The sequence below is a fragment of the Peromyscus maniculatus genome, chromosome 8 (genome assembly GCF_049852395.1).
Source record: "Peromyscus maniculatus bairdii isolate BWxNUB_F1_BW_parent chromosome 8, HU_Pman_BW_mat_3.1, whole genome shotgun sequence".
NCBI lineage: Eukaryota > Metazoa > Chordata > Mammalia > Rodentia > Cricetidae > Peromyscus > Peromyscus maniculatus.
The window spans coordinates 84,975,296-84,991,183 of record NC_134859.1 but is presented as its reverse complement, the minus strand read 5'-3'; the positions used below and the strand labels follow the sequence as shown (position 1 = coordinate 84,991,183).

General features: G+C 51.7%; 1 protein-coding gene and 2 non-coding genes across 4 annotated transcripts; all 3 read left to right on the top strand.

Moving 5' to 3' along the window:
- The first annotated feature begins 6,679 nt into the window (after positions 1-6,679).
- Arl5c (ARF like GTPase 5C) lies at positions 6,680-13,024 on the top strand. 2 transcript variants are annotated; one of them, XM_042282724.2, is made up of 6 exons: positions 6,680-6,803; positions 7,771-7,831; positions 9,179-9,326; positions 9,858-9,941; positions 10,557-10,708; positions 12,326-13,024. In XM_042282724.2, exons 1-6 carry the CDS (start codon positions 6,728-6,730, stop codon positions 12,372-12,374), a joined length of 570 nt encoding a protein of 189 aa, XP_042138658.2. In that variant the 5' UTR covers positions 6,680-6,727; the 3' UTR covers positions 12,375-13,024. The 2 variants fall into 2 exon arrangements, with proteins under 2 accessions (XP_042138658.2, XP_006972105.1); XM_006972043.4 differs by lacking the exon at positions 6,680-6,803 and adding an exon at positions 6,920-7,074.
- Positions 13,025-13,662: 638 nt separating this feature from the next.
- Trnac-gca (transfer RNA cysteine (anticodon GCA)) lies at positions 13,663-13,734 on the top strand. The gene has a single exon. It is a non-coding gene; the product is annotated as a tRNA-Cys (tRNA).
- A 578-nt stretch (positions 13,735-14,312) lies between these two features.
- Trnac-gca (transfer RNA cysteine (anticodon GCA)) lies at positions 14,313-14,384 on the top strand. Its single transcript has one exon. It is a non-coding gene; the product is annotated as a tRNA-Cys (tRNA).
- Positions 14,385-15,888: the final 1,504 nt, after the last annotated feature.

The window sequence follows — 15,888 nt, the reverse complement described above, 5'->3', positions numbered from 1 at the left end:
CTTTGCGGCCACTTCCTGAGCCTGGTTCTTTGGTTGCACCACGCGTAGTCAGCTTAGCAGCCTCACTGGCTCTCAGTAGTGGGAGCTGAGGACCTGTCGGGGAGCAAAGGGGGACGCAGGAAAAAGCTGTGCCCCAGCTCTTGGGGCAAAGGAGAGCTGGCGCTTTGTTTTGCTGGTTCTGAATTCCCTACAAGGGTTCTTCATTCAGCTACAAGCTCATATCTTAATCTGTTTCTTCCCTGCAGAAGTGGGTGGGGGTGATGCTGAGTGGGATATTGCTCACTGGGTGGGCTCCAGACCCACAGGTTCACATATTTTATTTATTTTTATTTATTTTTATTTATTTATTTATTTATTTATTTATTTATTTATTTATTTATTTATTTATTTATTTATTTTTGTTTTTCCGAGACAGGATTTCTCTATGTAGTTTTGCTGCCTGTCCTGGATCTTGCTCTGTAGACCAGGCTGGACTTGAACTCACAGAGATCCTCCTGGCTCTGCCTCCCGAGTGCTGGGATTAAAGGCATTCAAGGCGTGCGCCACCACTGCCTGGTTCACATCTTAAAGACACATGCACTCTTTTTTTTTTTTCCCCCTTTCTGCTTTAATCTCCCAGTACCCTAGTAACTCACCTCACCAGGGAGGGGTGACCTTCAGCTGCTCTGGGATTCTTTTTACTTTTCAACTGGAACTCACCGAGGCTTGTCTGCCTTGCCTCCCGAGTGCTGAGTTTAAAGGCATAGATCACCTTGCCCTCAGCAACCAGTTTTTGGGTTTTGGATCCCCTCCACCCTCCCAGTCAGGGTCTCACAGTGTAGACAAGGCTCACCTGGAGTTCACCTTGTGTCTCCAGCTGGCCTGGACACGCTTCAGCTTCCCCAGATGCTGGGGTCCCAGGTGTGTGTGAGCCACCATGCCAGAACATTTTATTTTGGGACAGAGATTGCTATGTAGCCCTGACTGACCTGGAACTCATGTAGTTGAGGTGGGACTCAAACTCAGCAATTCTCCTGCCTTGGCCTCCTGAGTGCTGGGATCACAGGGTTACAGATGTGCCACCACGTGGGTTCTGAGAACCAGCTTCAGGGCTGAGGAGCTTATCCGCTTATATGAAGAGGTGGTAGAGACCAGCCCCCCGAGACATGTGAAGAGAACACACCAAGCAGGTGGCAGGATGTGGCCTCTCACCCGTATCCTGCTTCACGCAGCACCTGCAAGCTTCCTCACCCGGCTGGGTCTTGTTTCTGAGGTGATGATGGCTCTAGAGGACTTGAACGTCTGGGTCCTCCACCTGAGTGCTTCTGCCCAAAGAGCGTGTTCTAGTGTGCAGAGTGACAGCAGACCCCAGATGCCCACAGCTGAGGAGTCAGCAGATCACCGACAGGGAACCGGGCAGGCCAATGCCAGAGTCCCTTGGGGAAGTGATGGAGTTGTTGAGAACCTTGCTCTGCCTGCCAGCCTTCTCTCTACCTTTCAATTGAAGGCAATCAATTATTCACTTTTGTGTTTAGCTATGGAACCAGCATTTATTAAAGATCTAGACGGTAGGCACAGGTCAAACTGGGAAGCGCAGACAGCGCTCTGAGTAGCTTGCTGTCGGGGAGCATTGGTCCTGGAACACCACTCCCTTAACAGGGGAGGTCAGAGAAGGTTTGCAATCTGGGAACATGGTTAGGTTAATCTAGACAGAGAAGTGGGAGGAAATTCCTCATGCAGAGGAAGAGGAGGACATGCACCACATGCTATTGGCACAGGACTAACCACGTGTGGGGATCGCTGCTGGCCAGAGGGGGCGTGCTCACAGTAGGCCTTACCTTATGCTAAGGAGTCTGAGTTTTGATCTGAAACCGATGCAGGAATTGAAGGATGGTAAGTCGCCATGGCAACGTAGGGGTGCAGTGTGGAGCCTATAGCCTTCCCTGCAGACAGTGCTGATACTCCAGGTTGAAAGGAGGAGGGCTTAGCCCAGGCCACGGGGGGAAGGCAGGCGCTGACCACTAGAGGAACCCTACAGGATCGGAAGGTCTCAGAGGGAGTAAGTTGGAGGTGGCAGGTGAGAAAATTGGGAGTCACCAGCGGTGACTTCACCAGCCCCCACAGATATTGAATTTTGTAGTGCCTGTGACCCCCAAGTTCAGCTAATTCTTCTGCTCCAGGAAGCGTGGACGTTAGAAAGAGGGGGGTTAGGGAGTCGAGGAGGAGGAAGCAGGTGTGTGAACACGCTCTGTCTTTCTGTACCTTCTGCCTACAGTTGCATTTGCTCAGAACTTAGAGGTGGGCAGTTCTAGCTGGCGTAGATAATAGGGATGGGGAGAAAGCCTGGTTTCCAGGTAACCACAGCCCTCTACCCACTCTGCTCAGTCAGCAAGCTGGTGGCTGTCAGCACGTGAAGATTTTAACAGCCATGACGTCAGCTGCCCTTGCTACCACCGTCACTTCCAGGACTCAGAAGCGGAAGCAGGGGGATACCTTTCCTTCTCTGCTCTGACCAGCTGCTTCCATCTCTGGTCTTCGCTGCCCCAGCGAGCTGAAGTGGGATAAGCCACAGAGCCCAGATTTGCCCGAAGGTTCACTATCCTGAAACAAACTGGGTTGAGCTGAGGCTCAACTTTGGCCTAGGATGGGACCGTGGTTCCGGTCTAATATCCTAAGTCTTGTTTTGGCTCCTGTAACGGCTTTCTTGGTGAAGTCTGTCCGCGCTCCCTTCTAAATCAAACCTTCTCGGAGAAGTGTGTCTGCAAATGCTCTGGAGGCCAGAAGAGGATGTCAGGTCCTCTGCCCTCCATGGAGGCTAGGAACCAAACTTACACCTGCGGGGGGGGGGGGGGGCAGCAAACCAAGATCACCCTGCCCTGAGCCGCCTCCCCAGCCCCCAAGGCAGTTCTGCTCTGCTTACTTAGTGTGCCCACAGAGTGTCACTTTCAATTCTGCTACTGAGTGACAAAGCAGGACGCCTTTGTCCCCCTAGGAACCAGATGGTAGCAATGCTGAAACACCAGTAATCCCCCAGGTACCCTCTGTGCCCCCCGCAAGTCTCACAGCCTCCACACCAGCTCCTTTCCTGGGGCTGAAATGGAATCAGCCCAGATGGACTGTGTGGACTGTGGCGGTCAGTTTTGTAATCTTCTAACGCTGCTCACCACGGAGAGTGAAAAAAACATAGGGTGAGAGTCTATGTGCCTGGGTGAGCCTGTGGAGGTCAGTGGCCAACTTCCAGGGCCTGGTTCTGTTTTTCTTTGCTCACTACAAACATCAAACATCCCAGCTTTCCTTAGTCCTCTTATACTGATGCTTTTTGTTTGTTTGTTTTTGTTTTTTTGAGACAGGGTTTTCTGTGTAACAGCCCTGGCTGTCCTGGAGCTCATTCTGTACACAGGCTATACACTGAGATCTGCCTGCTTCTACCTGTGGCTTAAAATCACAATGCTCCAGGTGGTGGTGGTGTCCCACGCCTTTGATCCCAGCGCTGGGGAGGCCAGCCTGTTCTACAGGTCAATATCCAGGGCAGGCACCAAAACTACACAGAGAAACCCTGTCTCAAACAAAACAAAACAATAAAATAAAATCACAATACTGGGATTAAAGGCGCAAGCCACTACCACTCAGCCCATGTTACCTTTTTAATGCTCTAACCAGGCATTCTCCAGGCTATAGCTTAACTCATTCTAACACAATCCAATGACTTCTCTTCCTTAATCATAAGACAGGCATTGGACAAGGCAGGGAAGGGGGACATGTGCCAATGAACAGGATTCAAGCTCCACACTGTAGGACTCACAGGGAATGAAAGGAAACAGGCTTCCAATCCCCAGACCCCAGACAGGGAGAATGGGGTGTCTCAGGAGCGGCAGAAGCAAGGCAGAGCTTGGAGAATAGGAGGCAATGATAACAATTAAGTTAAAGGCTCTCTGGCGTTTCCCTTTCAAAGCATTCAAGGCAGAGGAGACACGGAAGCACAGGCCCGGTTGAGAAGATCTGGAAAAGATCTGGGCCTCTCTGAATGAAGATCAGCGGATGCTGAGCCTGGGGGGCAGGCTGCAAAGACAGACGGGGACTGTTTACGGAGGCCCTTGAAGGCCACATGAGGAGGCTGTTCTAACCCCAGTGGGTAGCAGAGAGCCACTGAAAGCTTGTGGAGTCGGGAGTCAGTGACCATGAGCTGTCCTTAAGGAGGGCTGGTAGGGCATGAGGAGGAGGAGGAGGCCCTGCGTACAGCGGAGGAGGTAGAGATAGAGAGAGCAGCAGCTAAGGGTTGCTGCCCCCGTAGAGGGCAGTCAGCCATAAGGGGTTGCAGGAGCCGACTTCCAGGGTGTCCGGTGATGACTGGAGCCGCTCTCTTGGAGCCTGCCTTGATTCACAGTGCAGGAGAAGACGATCAGAGATCTCCAGTTTTCTCAGGGCCAGGGAAGGACTGTGGAGTCTGGGACTCTGAGTTTCTCAGCCTGAGGTCAACTTGCCTTTTCCACTTCTCTGTTGGCTTTCTGGGTTTTCCCCAGGTTGTGACGTTGACAAAGAGCACATTTTTTTTTTTTTCTTCCTCCTCCTGCTGGATCTGCTGTTTCCCTTGTGACCCATGTCACCTTCTGTTGGGTCTGTGTGCTGCTAGAGCCTGTGGGCCAGCCACTCAGAAGGCTGAGGCAGGAGGAGTGCTGGAATCCAGGAGTTTGAAACCAGCCCATCACATGTCCTCTGAAAAAAGAAACAGAAAAGGGTCAACAAATAAAAAGACCGTTTCTCCTCTGCTAAGAGAGATTGATTGATTTGTGTTGTGAGACAGTCTCGCTGTGTATTCCAGGCTGGTTTTTAACTCGGGATTCTCCCATCTCAGCCTCCCCAGTGCTGGAATTACAGATTATGACTCCTCCCCTTTGCGGGGTCACTGACTGGATGCTCCTGTCTGCAGACTTCCAACCTTGGTCAACTGCCAGAGCATTGTTTGTACAACTGATTTCTCCAGAAACTGACTAGGGATACCCACAAGAGGAAAGGAGACCCCTATTCTTTTCTAGGGAAGCCCACTTTGGGCCAGAAAACTCCCTCCTAATGAGTCAGCTGGAGACCGGCTGAGAGCTGGGATGTGATCTGTGAGCCTGCCTGAGGGCTCACAGTGTGGAACTTTGTAGATGACAACCCTGTGTCGCAATATCAGAAAGCTGGACCGCACTTGGAGTTTTTTTTTTTAAATGTGCATTGGTATCTCGCCTGCATGTGTGTCTGGGTGAGAGTATCAGATCCCCTGAAACTGGAATTACAGACAGTTGTGAGCTGCCATGTGGGTGCTGGGAATTGAACCCAGGTCCTCTGGAAGAGCAGCTAGTGCTCTTAACCACTGAGCCATCTCTCCAGGCCCCTACCTGAGGTTCTTATGAATTTATTTTATTTTTGGTTTTCTGTGTAGCCCTGGCTGTCCTAGAACTTGCTCTGTAGATCAGGCTGGTCTCAAACTCAGAGATCCACCTGCTCCTGCCTCCTGAGTGCTGGGATTAAAGGCGTGCGCCACCCACACCTGGACATTGTGATTTTAAATTTTTTATTTATATTATTTTTAAGTGTGTGTGTGTGTGTGTGTGTGTGTGTGTGTGTGTGTGTGTGTGTCTTCATGTGGGTATGTGCACATGAGTGCAGGTGTCAGCAGAGGCCAGAAGCACCAAATTCCCTGGACCTGGAGTCAACAGAGTTGTGATCTGTCTGATGTGGATGCTGGGAACAGATTTGGGTCCTCTGGAAGAGCAGGGATGCACTTAAACACTGAGCCCTCTCTAGCCATTATTGTGATTTTAGGCATGTCCAACCATGATCTATGGGCTATGTGCAATTCATGTAGCCAAGAATAGCTATGAATGCCACTTAACACAAAACGAGAAAACTTAATAATATGTAATTAGGGGCTAGAGAGATGGTTCAGCAATTAAAAGCACTTGCTGCTCTTCCAGAGGACCCAAATTGTGTTCCCAGTATCCAAGTTGGGATCTGAGGACCTCTTCTGGCTTCCAAAGGTACACATACACATGTATTCATACATGGGGCACACACACACACACACACACACACACACACACACAAAAAAAAAATAAATAAATAAATAAAATAATTCTTGCCGGGCGTTGGTGGCGCACGCCTTTAATCCCAGCACTCGGGAGGCAGAGCCAGGCGAATCGCTGTGAGTTCGAGGCCAGCCTGGGCTACCAAGTGAGCTCCAGGAAAGGCGCAAAGCTACACAGAGAAACCCTGTCTCGAAAAACCAAAAAAAAAAAAAAAAAAAATAAAATAAAATAAAATAAAATAAAATAAAATAATTCTTAAGGAATCAGGCTTGGTGGCGCACGCCTTTAATCCCAGCACTCTGGAGGCAGAGGCAGGTGGATCTCTGAGTTCGAGTCCAGTCTGGTCTACAAAGCACACAGCGAGTTCTAGGACAGTCAGGATTACACAGAGAAACCGTCTGAAAAACAAAACAAAACAAAACAAAAAAACAGAAACAAAACAAAATCTTTAAAAAATTAAGAGATTGGTTTGGCAAAATCATCCTGAGGGTTTTTTTTTGTTGTTTGTTTTGTAACTCAGTTGCAGGGCTCTCCAGTGTGGAACTTTGTAGATGACAACGCTGTGTCGCAATGTCAGAGAGCTGGACCGCCCTTGGAGGGTTTTCCCCAGCGGGGGCTGTTGGGGGGAGGAAGAGCAGGCATTCGCCTTACACATTGCTGACTTGCAGCCCTTGGAGCAGATGGTCCAAACTCTTCAGTTTTCTCGGGGTGAAGAGGACTCTGGGATTTTCCTTGCACTTTCGGGCCCCTGGTCAGGTACCTGGTCTTCATAGTGACGTCCCTTAGTCCCTTAGCACCAGTGAGGTGCCAGCGTCCCGTGGGATTCCCAGGTCTGGAGGGTGACGCTTGGGGTTTCCCCTAGCTGATAGGAGCAGCAGGTCCGGCCCTCCCCGAGGCGGGGCTTTGAAAGCTTGAGGCCAGATCTGGTCCCGGAGGCCACGGAGCCCCCCAGGTTCCCCGACCACCAGTTCCGGGAGTGCCATGGGACAGCTGATAGCCAAACTGATGCGAATCTTTGGGAGCCAGGGTAAGGGGCGCACCGGACAGCCTAGTGACTGACCTCTTTGATTCCGCTGTCTTCTGGGGCTCTTGGGATTTTGGGGTCCTCGGAGAACACCGACTGGGAACCTGGGACTTCTAGAGTCCGTTGTGTGCTCCCCCATATGCTCCACGGCTCCCTCTCCGCTCTCCCCGTCGCACTTTTCCTGTCTCTGCGCTTCAATGTGCTCAGTGCATGAGGGTGGGAGAGCCTCCTGCCCCTACCCACCACCTAGCTGGGCTGCGCGCCCCCTGGATAAGTCAGTTTCCTGCGGTGGTGACTTAGAATCCAGCGTGGTTCCGACCCTCAGACAGTCACTTTTTTCTAGAAATGTGGAGGGAGATGGGATGGGGTCAGTTCTCTCTTCCACATTCCTGGAGAGGTGCTGGGGTCCGGTCCGATGCCAAGTGAAGTGATACGGTCCCCAGCCCGCGGGGAACGCGTTTCCCAGCGCACCCGAGGGATGGAGAGATGGGGGGCAGGAGACCGACACGACACAGAAATCTGAGATACTGAGTTCTACATCAGTGTGGTTGGGTTCCAGAGAGTGCCGGGAGAGGAGTGGGGCCGGGAGAGGAGAGGGCACCCAGGCAGGAGCGGAGGGACAAGAAGCCTGCTGGGGACACCCGAGCCCATGGCTTTCGGGGTTGGCGCTGACCTTGTCTTTCCCCTGGATCCCTCCAGAGCACAAAGTCATCATCGTGGGACTGGACAATGCAGGAAAGACCACCATTCTCTACCAGTTGTAAGTAACTACTGGGTGGACGGAGAGGGCTGAGCTTCACACCAGACTGATAGTCATTTGGACCAATCACCAGAGCCCTTCCCTGGGTTCGTGGGCAGCTGTAGACAAGAAGATTCATGGGTGGATGCTGGTGTGACCTTCCTGATTGAGTGGTTGTAGGCCTGGATTTGAATCCTGCAAGCTGTGGGCGACCCCTAATCCCACCGCCTTCCGCAATCAGTCCTGATCGCATTTCAGTTCTGGAGGGTTTGGAATGCCTGGAGGTTTCTCGCCTCGCCGCTCTTGGCTCCCCCTGGCGGCAGGGTCCTTCTCACCTTTGCACCTTAGTTAACTTTTCATTCTCCAACTTCCAACCTCTGGGCGGACCGTGAACTCCCCGAAGCTATACAAGCTCCCCGAAGTTCTGCAGCTCCGGGTCTGCCGCACAAGCTCCCAAACAGCAACCCGGGCTTTCGCAGGCATTCGCTCAGGATGGAGTTTCTCCTGATGTGGAGACTCCAAAGTATCTATTTATTTAGGGCAAGTGCTTCTTCTCTGAGAAAGTAATATATGTGCAATATTAATTAATTAATATTAGGGGGGGAAAGGTCTGGCGGTGTTGATCAGTCAGTGGTAGAGTGCTTGCCTAGAATTCTTGAGACTCTAGATTCCTGACACTATTAGATTAGAAAAGAAAAATTCAAGTAGTACGAAGTCCTCACTCCCAATCTTCCTCCTTATAACTTCTTGGTGAGCTTTCAGAAAACAAGTGTAACGGACATAGTGGTCCTTGCCTGTAATCACAGCACTCTGGAGCTTAAGACAAGAACATCTCATATTTGAGACCATACGATGAGACACGACCATTTAAAAAAAAAAGAAGAGAAAAAAGAAAAATAAAATCTTCCCCCAGGGGGGAAAAACCCAAAATGAAAACAAATAAAAATAAGGGTTTGTTTGTTTGTTGTTGTTGGTTTTTTTTTTCACCTCTAAACCAGGGGAGAGTCTGATGGTCCTAACTCAGATCTGACTGGTTCTTCCCAGCTCCCACAATTCCAGTGTGGTTCACAGTCCAGAAACAACGCCACCATCTGGGAGCTTAACAGTATTGCAAGCCTCTGGGCCTCTGGGCCTCTGGGATGGTTCTAAGGAGCCCCTCCTCTCTGGGGTCCCAGCCAAGGCCACATTTGAACTAACTCATACCCCTGCCCCCCAACACACACACACATCAATCACAGGATGTAGGCCTCCGCGCCTGCTTGGTCCCCCAGGGCCGAGCTGTTCTGAATTGGATTCAGCTGGTTTGGGAGTTGAGGGGCGATGGTCAGAGGTAGGCCACGACCTCAGAACCTTCTCTTGCCTCCCTAGCCTGACTAACGAGGCGGTTCACACGTGTTCAACCATTGGCAGCAACGTGGAAGAAATTGTTCTTCAGAAGACTCACTTCCTCATGTGGGACTTAGGGGGCCAGGAGACTCTGCGCTCCACCTGGGACACGTACTACTCCAATGCTGAGGTGAGGAGGGAGCGTGGCTGGGAGGCCGGTGGCTGTGTATCAGCCTGTCAATCACTTACCACCCCTCTGAGCCTAGCTTCTGCCACCTGGGATGTGATTGAACAATGGTTACTCAAGCTGTCTTGAAAAGGAAATAATAACAAACAGTTGTCAGATGCTTAACATTGTGTAGCATCCGTGAAGATTTTTGAATCCTAAAAAAACAAAACAAAAAATTTTAAATATGTAAATACGAATGTAAAAGAGAAGGATTTTCGAATCCTAAGATGAGTGTGGTGGTCCATGCCCATAATCCCAACACTTGGGGGATGGAGACAGGAGGGTCCCAGACCAGCTTGGGTTGCATGCCAAGATTTTGTCTCCAAAGAATAAAGTATAAGGTGATTAAAAACGGGTCCTTCGTGGTTCACATGGCAGGCTGCACAGCTCCTCTCCTGTGGGGCTGGCACTCGGTCAGAGGCCTAACCATTGGTAGGAAGTATGTTCACCAATGAGAAGGTTTGCAGCTCACACCTCGCTCTTGCTGGGCAGTTTGTCATCCTTGTGATCGATAGCACAGACCGGAATCGGCTGCTGACCACCCGGGAGGAGCTGTATAAGATGCTGGCCCATGAGGTAAGCCCCCTGAACTTGGGAAGCCATCCAGTGAGACCAGCTGTGTGCTCCCAGGCTGGTCGCATGCTCGTTTATTATAGATAAAGGGTCCAGTCAGTGCTCTCAGAGCAACTGAGTATAGAGGTTAGAGTTGCTGGTTCAAGGACTGAGCCCACCACTCACTCACTGTGAGACCTTGAGCAAGTTAAGTTGCTTCATTTCTACTAATAAGGAAGATCATTAGTTTCTACCTCACAGTGGCAATGGTGGCTCTTACATGCAATCTGGGAAACTGAGGCTGATTGCCATGAGGTTGAAGCCAGCCTGGGCTCCATATAGAGTTCCAGGCCAGTCTGGGCTACAGAGTAAGATTCTGTTTTGAACAAACAAAAACAAACAACAATAACAAAACAATGTCTGAGGTTATTGTAACCATCTGTGAGCAGTTGGAAGATGTCCCACGAGCTGTAGCATCATTTGATGGGGTTGTTAATGTCGGGTGGATCTCCACCTCTGTCCCATCGGGCCATGGGCCTCTCTTGCTATAACAGCTGGGCAGGGATCCCAGAGGACTCTTGAGGTTGCAGGAGGGATGCTGGCTGGCTGCTGACCTGGGCTGGGCTCTTCTGCCCACAGGCACTTCGAGATGCCTCAGTCCTGATCTTTGCCAACAAGCAGGATGTGAAAGACTCCATGACCACAGCAGAGATCTCCCAAGTCCTCACACTCAGTGCCATCAAAGACCACCCGTGGCAAATCCAGGGCTGCTGCGCTCTCACTGGAGAAGGGTTAGTCCCCTACCTGTCCCTGGCCTGGCCCAGCTGACGGGCAGAAGGTTCCAGGAACCCCCTCCTGTCTCTTTCCAGTCAGGATCTGGCCCACAGCTGGCTCCTGGCCCAGTAAGATGGGCACAGGCCCAAAGCTAAGGTCCTGTGGGCCTGCAGAGCCCTGTGCTCCAGGGGCTTGTTCTAACGGTAAGGGCTAAAACTCCACCAAAACAACAGGGATTTTAGGGACTGAGAAACTCTTTGGAGACCGTGAAATGGACAAAGCGGTGGAAGGGCAAGGGTAACTCTGATTTTTGTCTCCATGGTCGGGGATAGCTGAGGTCCCAGGGAAGAGGAAGAAGCTGTGGAAAGACCGCAGGAGACTGGCCTCCAAGGCGGAAGTCGCAGACTCTCTGACTTTCTTGTAAAAGGAGGGGATCATACTTCCCTCTCCCCCAGTTCTGCAGAGAGTGACTGGCACTCTCTTAGGCTTTTTTGAATACCTACTTTGTGCCAAGTGCTGTTCTGGGAATTGGGAAAAACAGTGGTGAACAAACCAGACAAAAATCCCTGCCTTGGGGCTGGCTTGTAGCCGCACATGTCTGAAGCCCTGAAGCATTGCACACCTGCAATCTCAGTACTCGGGCTGCAGAGGCAAGAGGATCAGAAGTTCAAGCTCCTCCTCCACCATCCAGTGAGGTCAAGGCTAGCCTGGGCTGCATATCAAGGCCCTGCCACAAAAAACAAGAACATAACAAAACAAACAAACAAACAAACAAACAGGTGATACACAGGAAGGTGGAGAAAGGAAAGAAAAATTGGCAATGGTTGGGGGGAAACTTTGTATGTGCACATGTTTACCTGCCCACGCTGAGGATAAAGGATCCTAGCACTTGGATCAAATACCTCAGACTGTGAAGGGCTGGATTTCTCCAAAAGGGCCTTCCATGAGGCCTGGAAATTTCCATTCATCTCCCGTCTGGACACTTTCTGGAAGAAAAGGAAACTCTAAATAAGAGAATTCGAGGGACCACAGATTTCTGGCAATATGCTTGTCACCTCAACCCATTAGGGACTCTGGTCTTCTCCAATGTGTAGTCTAATTCACAGTGCTCCCTGGGTCCTGTGCCATACCCCGGGGCCAGGCTAAGCTGGGCAATGGCAGACATTTTTCCTAAGTTTCCACTTTGGCTCTGGAGGTGTTTTTCACCTGGTGAGGAACTTGTCTCTTCCCTGGCCTTTGAGGTCACCCGGCTACTGCCCCTAATCTCAAAACAGGACGAGAAGGCTTGTCCAGACACACTGCTCCAGGGCCCAGAAGGTGAGGCTCCAAGCTGCCTTAGAGGCTACCGGGGCTACCAGAGGCCTCCGACTCCTTATTTGTTGGTTTATTAATGTATTGTCCATTCCCTCGGCTAGCTTTGTAGGAAGACTGCTTCTCCCCAGGAGCCCCAGCCCCCAGCTCAGTGGGTGCTGATGCATGCTGGAACTCTCTTCCCTTCTACCATTAAGTGATTGACTCTAACCTTGGCTACCCTCTCAGTCTGTCCCGGGCAGAGGCTTGGAGCTTCCCAGACGTCCTCTTATGGGAAATGCTGACGGTCCTTTGTGCAGTAGTCCATCCCTCCCTCCCTGCAGGCTGCCAGCTGGGCTCCAGTGGATGAAATCTCAGGCCACCACCAAGTGATGTTCCAGCCTGAAGCCAACCAGAAACCACACGGTTAGCACCGGTGCGAAAACCCAGTCGTTTGCTGGTGGAAACAGAGTGGACAGAGAGACTGCCCCTGTCCTCTCAACTGTCGCTAAGGAGCTGGACCAAAGACTTCAAGTTGGGACAGACAGGGCCACGGAGGAAACTGCCCCTCACTGAGGAGACACAGGGAACCTGCTGAGTGTGTTGGGGGACCCCCTCCCAGCCCTCACCTTCTGTCTGCCCGAAAGCAAGAGATCTTTGACATTGGGCCCTATCCATTAGACAACGGAGATTCCAATAAAGGAGGCAACAAGGACCGAGCCAAAAGTTGGGGGATGGGGTGAGATGGAGAGGTGGAGGATGGGAGGACAGAACATTCCAGACAGAGGCAATCCTTCACACTTCCCGCTCGCCTTTCTGCTCCCTCTTGGATGCTAACTCTGACCACAGCTTTTGGGTCTAAGTCATCACGTGGTAGCTCCTTCCCTCTCAGTGTCCTTCCGGTGTGAGTCCCACTCCTCTCAAATGCCAAAGGTTTCTACAGGACCTACTTATTTTGTCTTCGTGCCATGCTTAAAAAACAAAACACAACGCATTGCATTAAGATTTAAAAAGTAAAGGTATATAGTAAGTGCTATTGAAAACGTCTCTCTTATTTCTGTCTGTTCCGAAAACTGGCTTTTGTTCCTTGCAAAGGGGGCGGGGGGGGGGGGGGGGGAGGTGGGTGGGTGGGAGAATCACCTTGGAAACGGGGTGGGGAAGCGGAAGGTGGGGGAGCGAGAACTCAATGCTCCATTTGCCTAGAGAACTTGGCTAGGGTTAGCCAGGTTGAAGGACACTGGTACCAGCTAACCAGGACCGGGGCTCTTGGTTCTAGATCTAGTGGTGGTAAGAGGATTGATAGTGATCCACTGAGAAGGGGACCCCAGAGGAAGGAAGAGTCCCCAGGGTCCTTTAGAGGTGATGCTAAAGATGGATTGGAGGCCCACGCTGCCCTTCTACATTCAGGGACCTAACCAGGATAGCGCGTTTCCTTTCCAATCAGGCGGTGGACCTCTAGGGGAACCTGGGCAGAGAAAACAGAGGACCCAGCATCTTTAATCTTGTAGTTTCCCTGCGATGTGGTTATGAAGGAAAACCTTGTGAATTCTAGACATTTTGGCCATACTTTATGTTTTCATTAGGTTATTTTTAACATAACAAATAAAAATGGAAAGAGATAGCTGGTCCATAGAAATCTATTCCATAGAAATCCATTCTGATAAGCCCAGTCTAGCGTGCTGGGGGTATAGCTCAGTGGTAGAGCATTTGACTGCAGATCAAGAGGTCCCCGGTTCAAATCCGGGTGCCCCCTCATTCCTTTTTGCTAACAAGCTGACCTAGCTTGAGTCTTTAGTCTTTAGAAAGTGGGTCTCCCCGAGGCCACCCTATTTTGATGGCGTGTGCTGTCCTACTATTGCTGCGGTCCCGTGTACGTCCTTAGCCGGAATGTGACCCGAGGCGAACCTCTGGTCCGACCGGTACCCCGAGGCAGCCGCTCGTGAGCCGCAGGGCGCGACGAGTGAGCTCGACGGCTGTCCCTTAGGGAGAGCTGAGTGTCTAGGGTCGGGGCTGAGGTTGGAGGCAGAAAGAAGGTCGGAAGAAGTCGAGAGAGCGTGGGGAAGCAGCGGCGGAGCTGCAGAGCGGGACCCTGCCTAGAGGAGCGCCGGGGCAGCGAGGGATCGCCTCCATCTTTCGGTACATTTTCTTGTACCATCAGAAGGAATCTCAGAGCGTCGGGAAGTACCCTTTGTTTTCAAGCGAGCAATCCGGCCCGTCAGTTCCTTATATTTCTTGAAAACTTCGGCCCTTGATTCTGCTTTTCCAGAGATGCTTTATTGCGCCTGCGCAAGAATCACATTTAGTGGTTACTGGCGCAGGGCTGCCGGCAGAGGGGGTATAGCTCAGTGGTAGAGCATTTGACTGCAGATCAAGAGGTCCCCGGTTCAAATCCGGGTGCCCCCTCTCGTACCTTTTTTGTTTCTTCACCTTCCAGACAGTTGGGAAGCGATGACGGCGGTTAAGGACCCGGGAATTTCGAGGGCAGTGCCTCTCAGCACTGAAATCCACGCTAGAAATGAAGGTTCCTGTCGTCATCTATGACCCAATGAAATAGCCTGGCGTGGGGCTAGAAATGTGTGTTCCGAGGAGAGCCCCAGGTGCACGCTCACGTTCTAGAGGCTTAGGTTTAGAAACTTGTAAACATCATTTGCTTCTAATACTTCCAAGTTGCTGCTTTGGCCTGGACCTTAATAAAAAGGCCTTTTAAAAATGCAGCGCGGGCACCAAGACTGGCCGTGCACGACGACACCAGAACTGAGGCTGGCGGTCCATCCCGGGACACTCTAAAGGCTCTCCACGGCGCCTGCGTGGGCGCAGAGTCAACCCGATGGTTCATCACATGGCCTCTGGGTGGCGGTAGGAGGCCGCAGCTGGAAGAGACAGCCTATTCGGGTCCCCCCACCCTACCCTACTCTACCCCACCCCCAGGCTGTTAAGGGAGAATTCACGTTAGGAGTTAGGAATTCAACGGCCCGTTTGGTGGGCTCACGCCTGTCATCTGTCCAGTAACCAGAAACAGGAGGGGTGGTCGTGAGTTCGAGGCCGACAGGGTCTAAAACGTGACTCCCTGTCTGGGGAAAAAAACAACAAAAACTTCTGTTGCGGAAGAGAGCGTAATTGGGATCCTGAAAGATGAGAGAGAATTTAGTTTTCATTTCCTTCCCCCGGTCCTTCTTTTGACCTCAGTGTCAAACCACCCACCTACTCAAGACCACACAGTACTCCTGTCCTCGCCCGCACCCTCCTTCTCTGGATGTGCACCCTTTCTTTTCGCACTCTCCAGGTCTCCAGCACGGAGGAAGCCAGGGGCCCCTCCGCCCTCACCACTCCCTAGGCCCCAATCCTTCACACGAAGTAGGTCACAGGCACCTTCGCGCCTTGACCTGGTTCCCTGCCGTCTATTAAATCTCCTAAATTGCGGGTATTTTTATTCTCTCCTGGAAGGAAAAAAAAAAGTGCCCTATTCCCAGAGCCCGATAGAGTGTGGTGGCAGTGGGCGCCCCTTCCAGGCTCTGGGTCTAGCTTTGATTGGGTCTGGCCTTCTTGGGGAGGGGGCGTCCGTGCTGCTTCAGATTGGGAATGTGCCCGATTCCTGCACCTACACGTCTGCTGGGCTGGGGGTCGGAGGAGAGCCGGCGCTGGAGATGGGGTGTAAAGCCGTGAAGTGGGGAATGCAAATCGCGCCTCAGCTGGGGCAGAAGCTGGGGGGCTTGGCTGCCGGGCATTCCTGTGCGTGGGTCGGTGTGTGCGCTTTTGCACAACACTAGGAAGCCACAGAAGTCCAGGGACCAGCTCAGAAAGTCACATGCCCTGGCAGGAGTCAATGGCCCAAGCAGGGGCGCTTCCTGGGGTCCTCCACCGCGGCCTTTTCCCCGATCTTCTGGGCGAGCTGCGTTCTCTCGGTGAC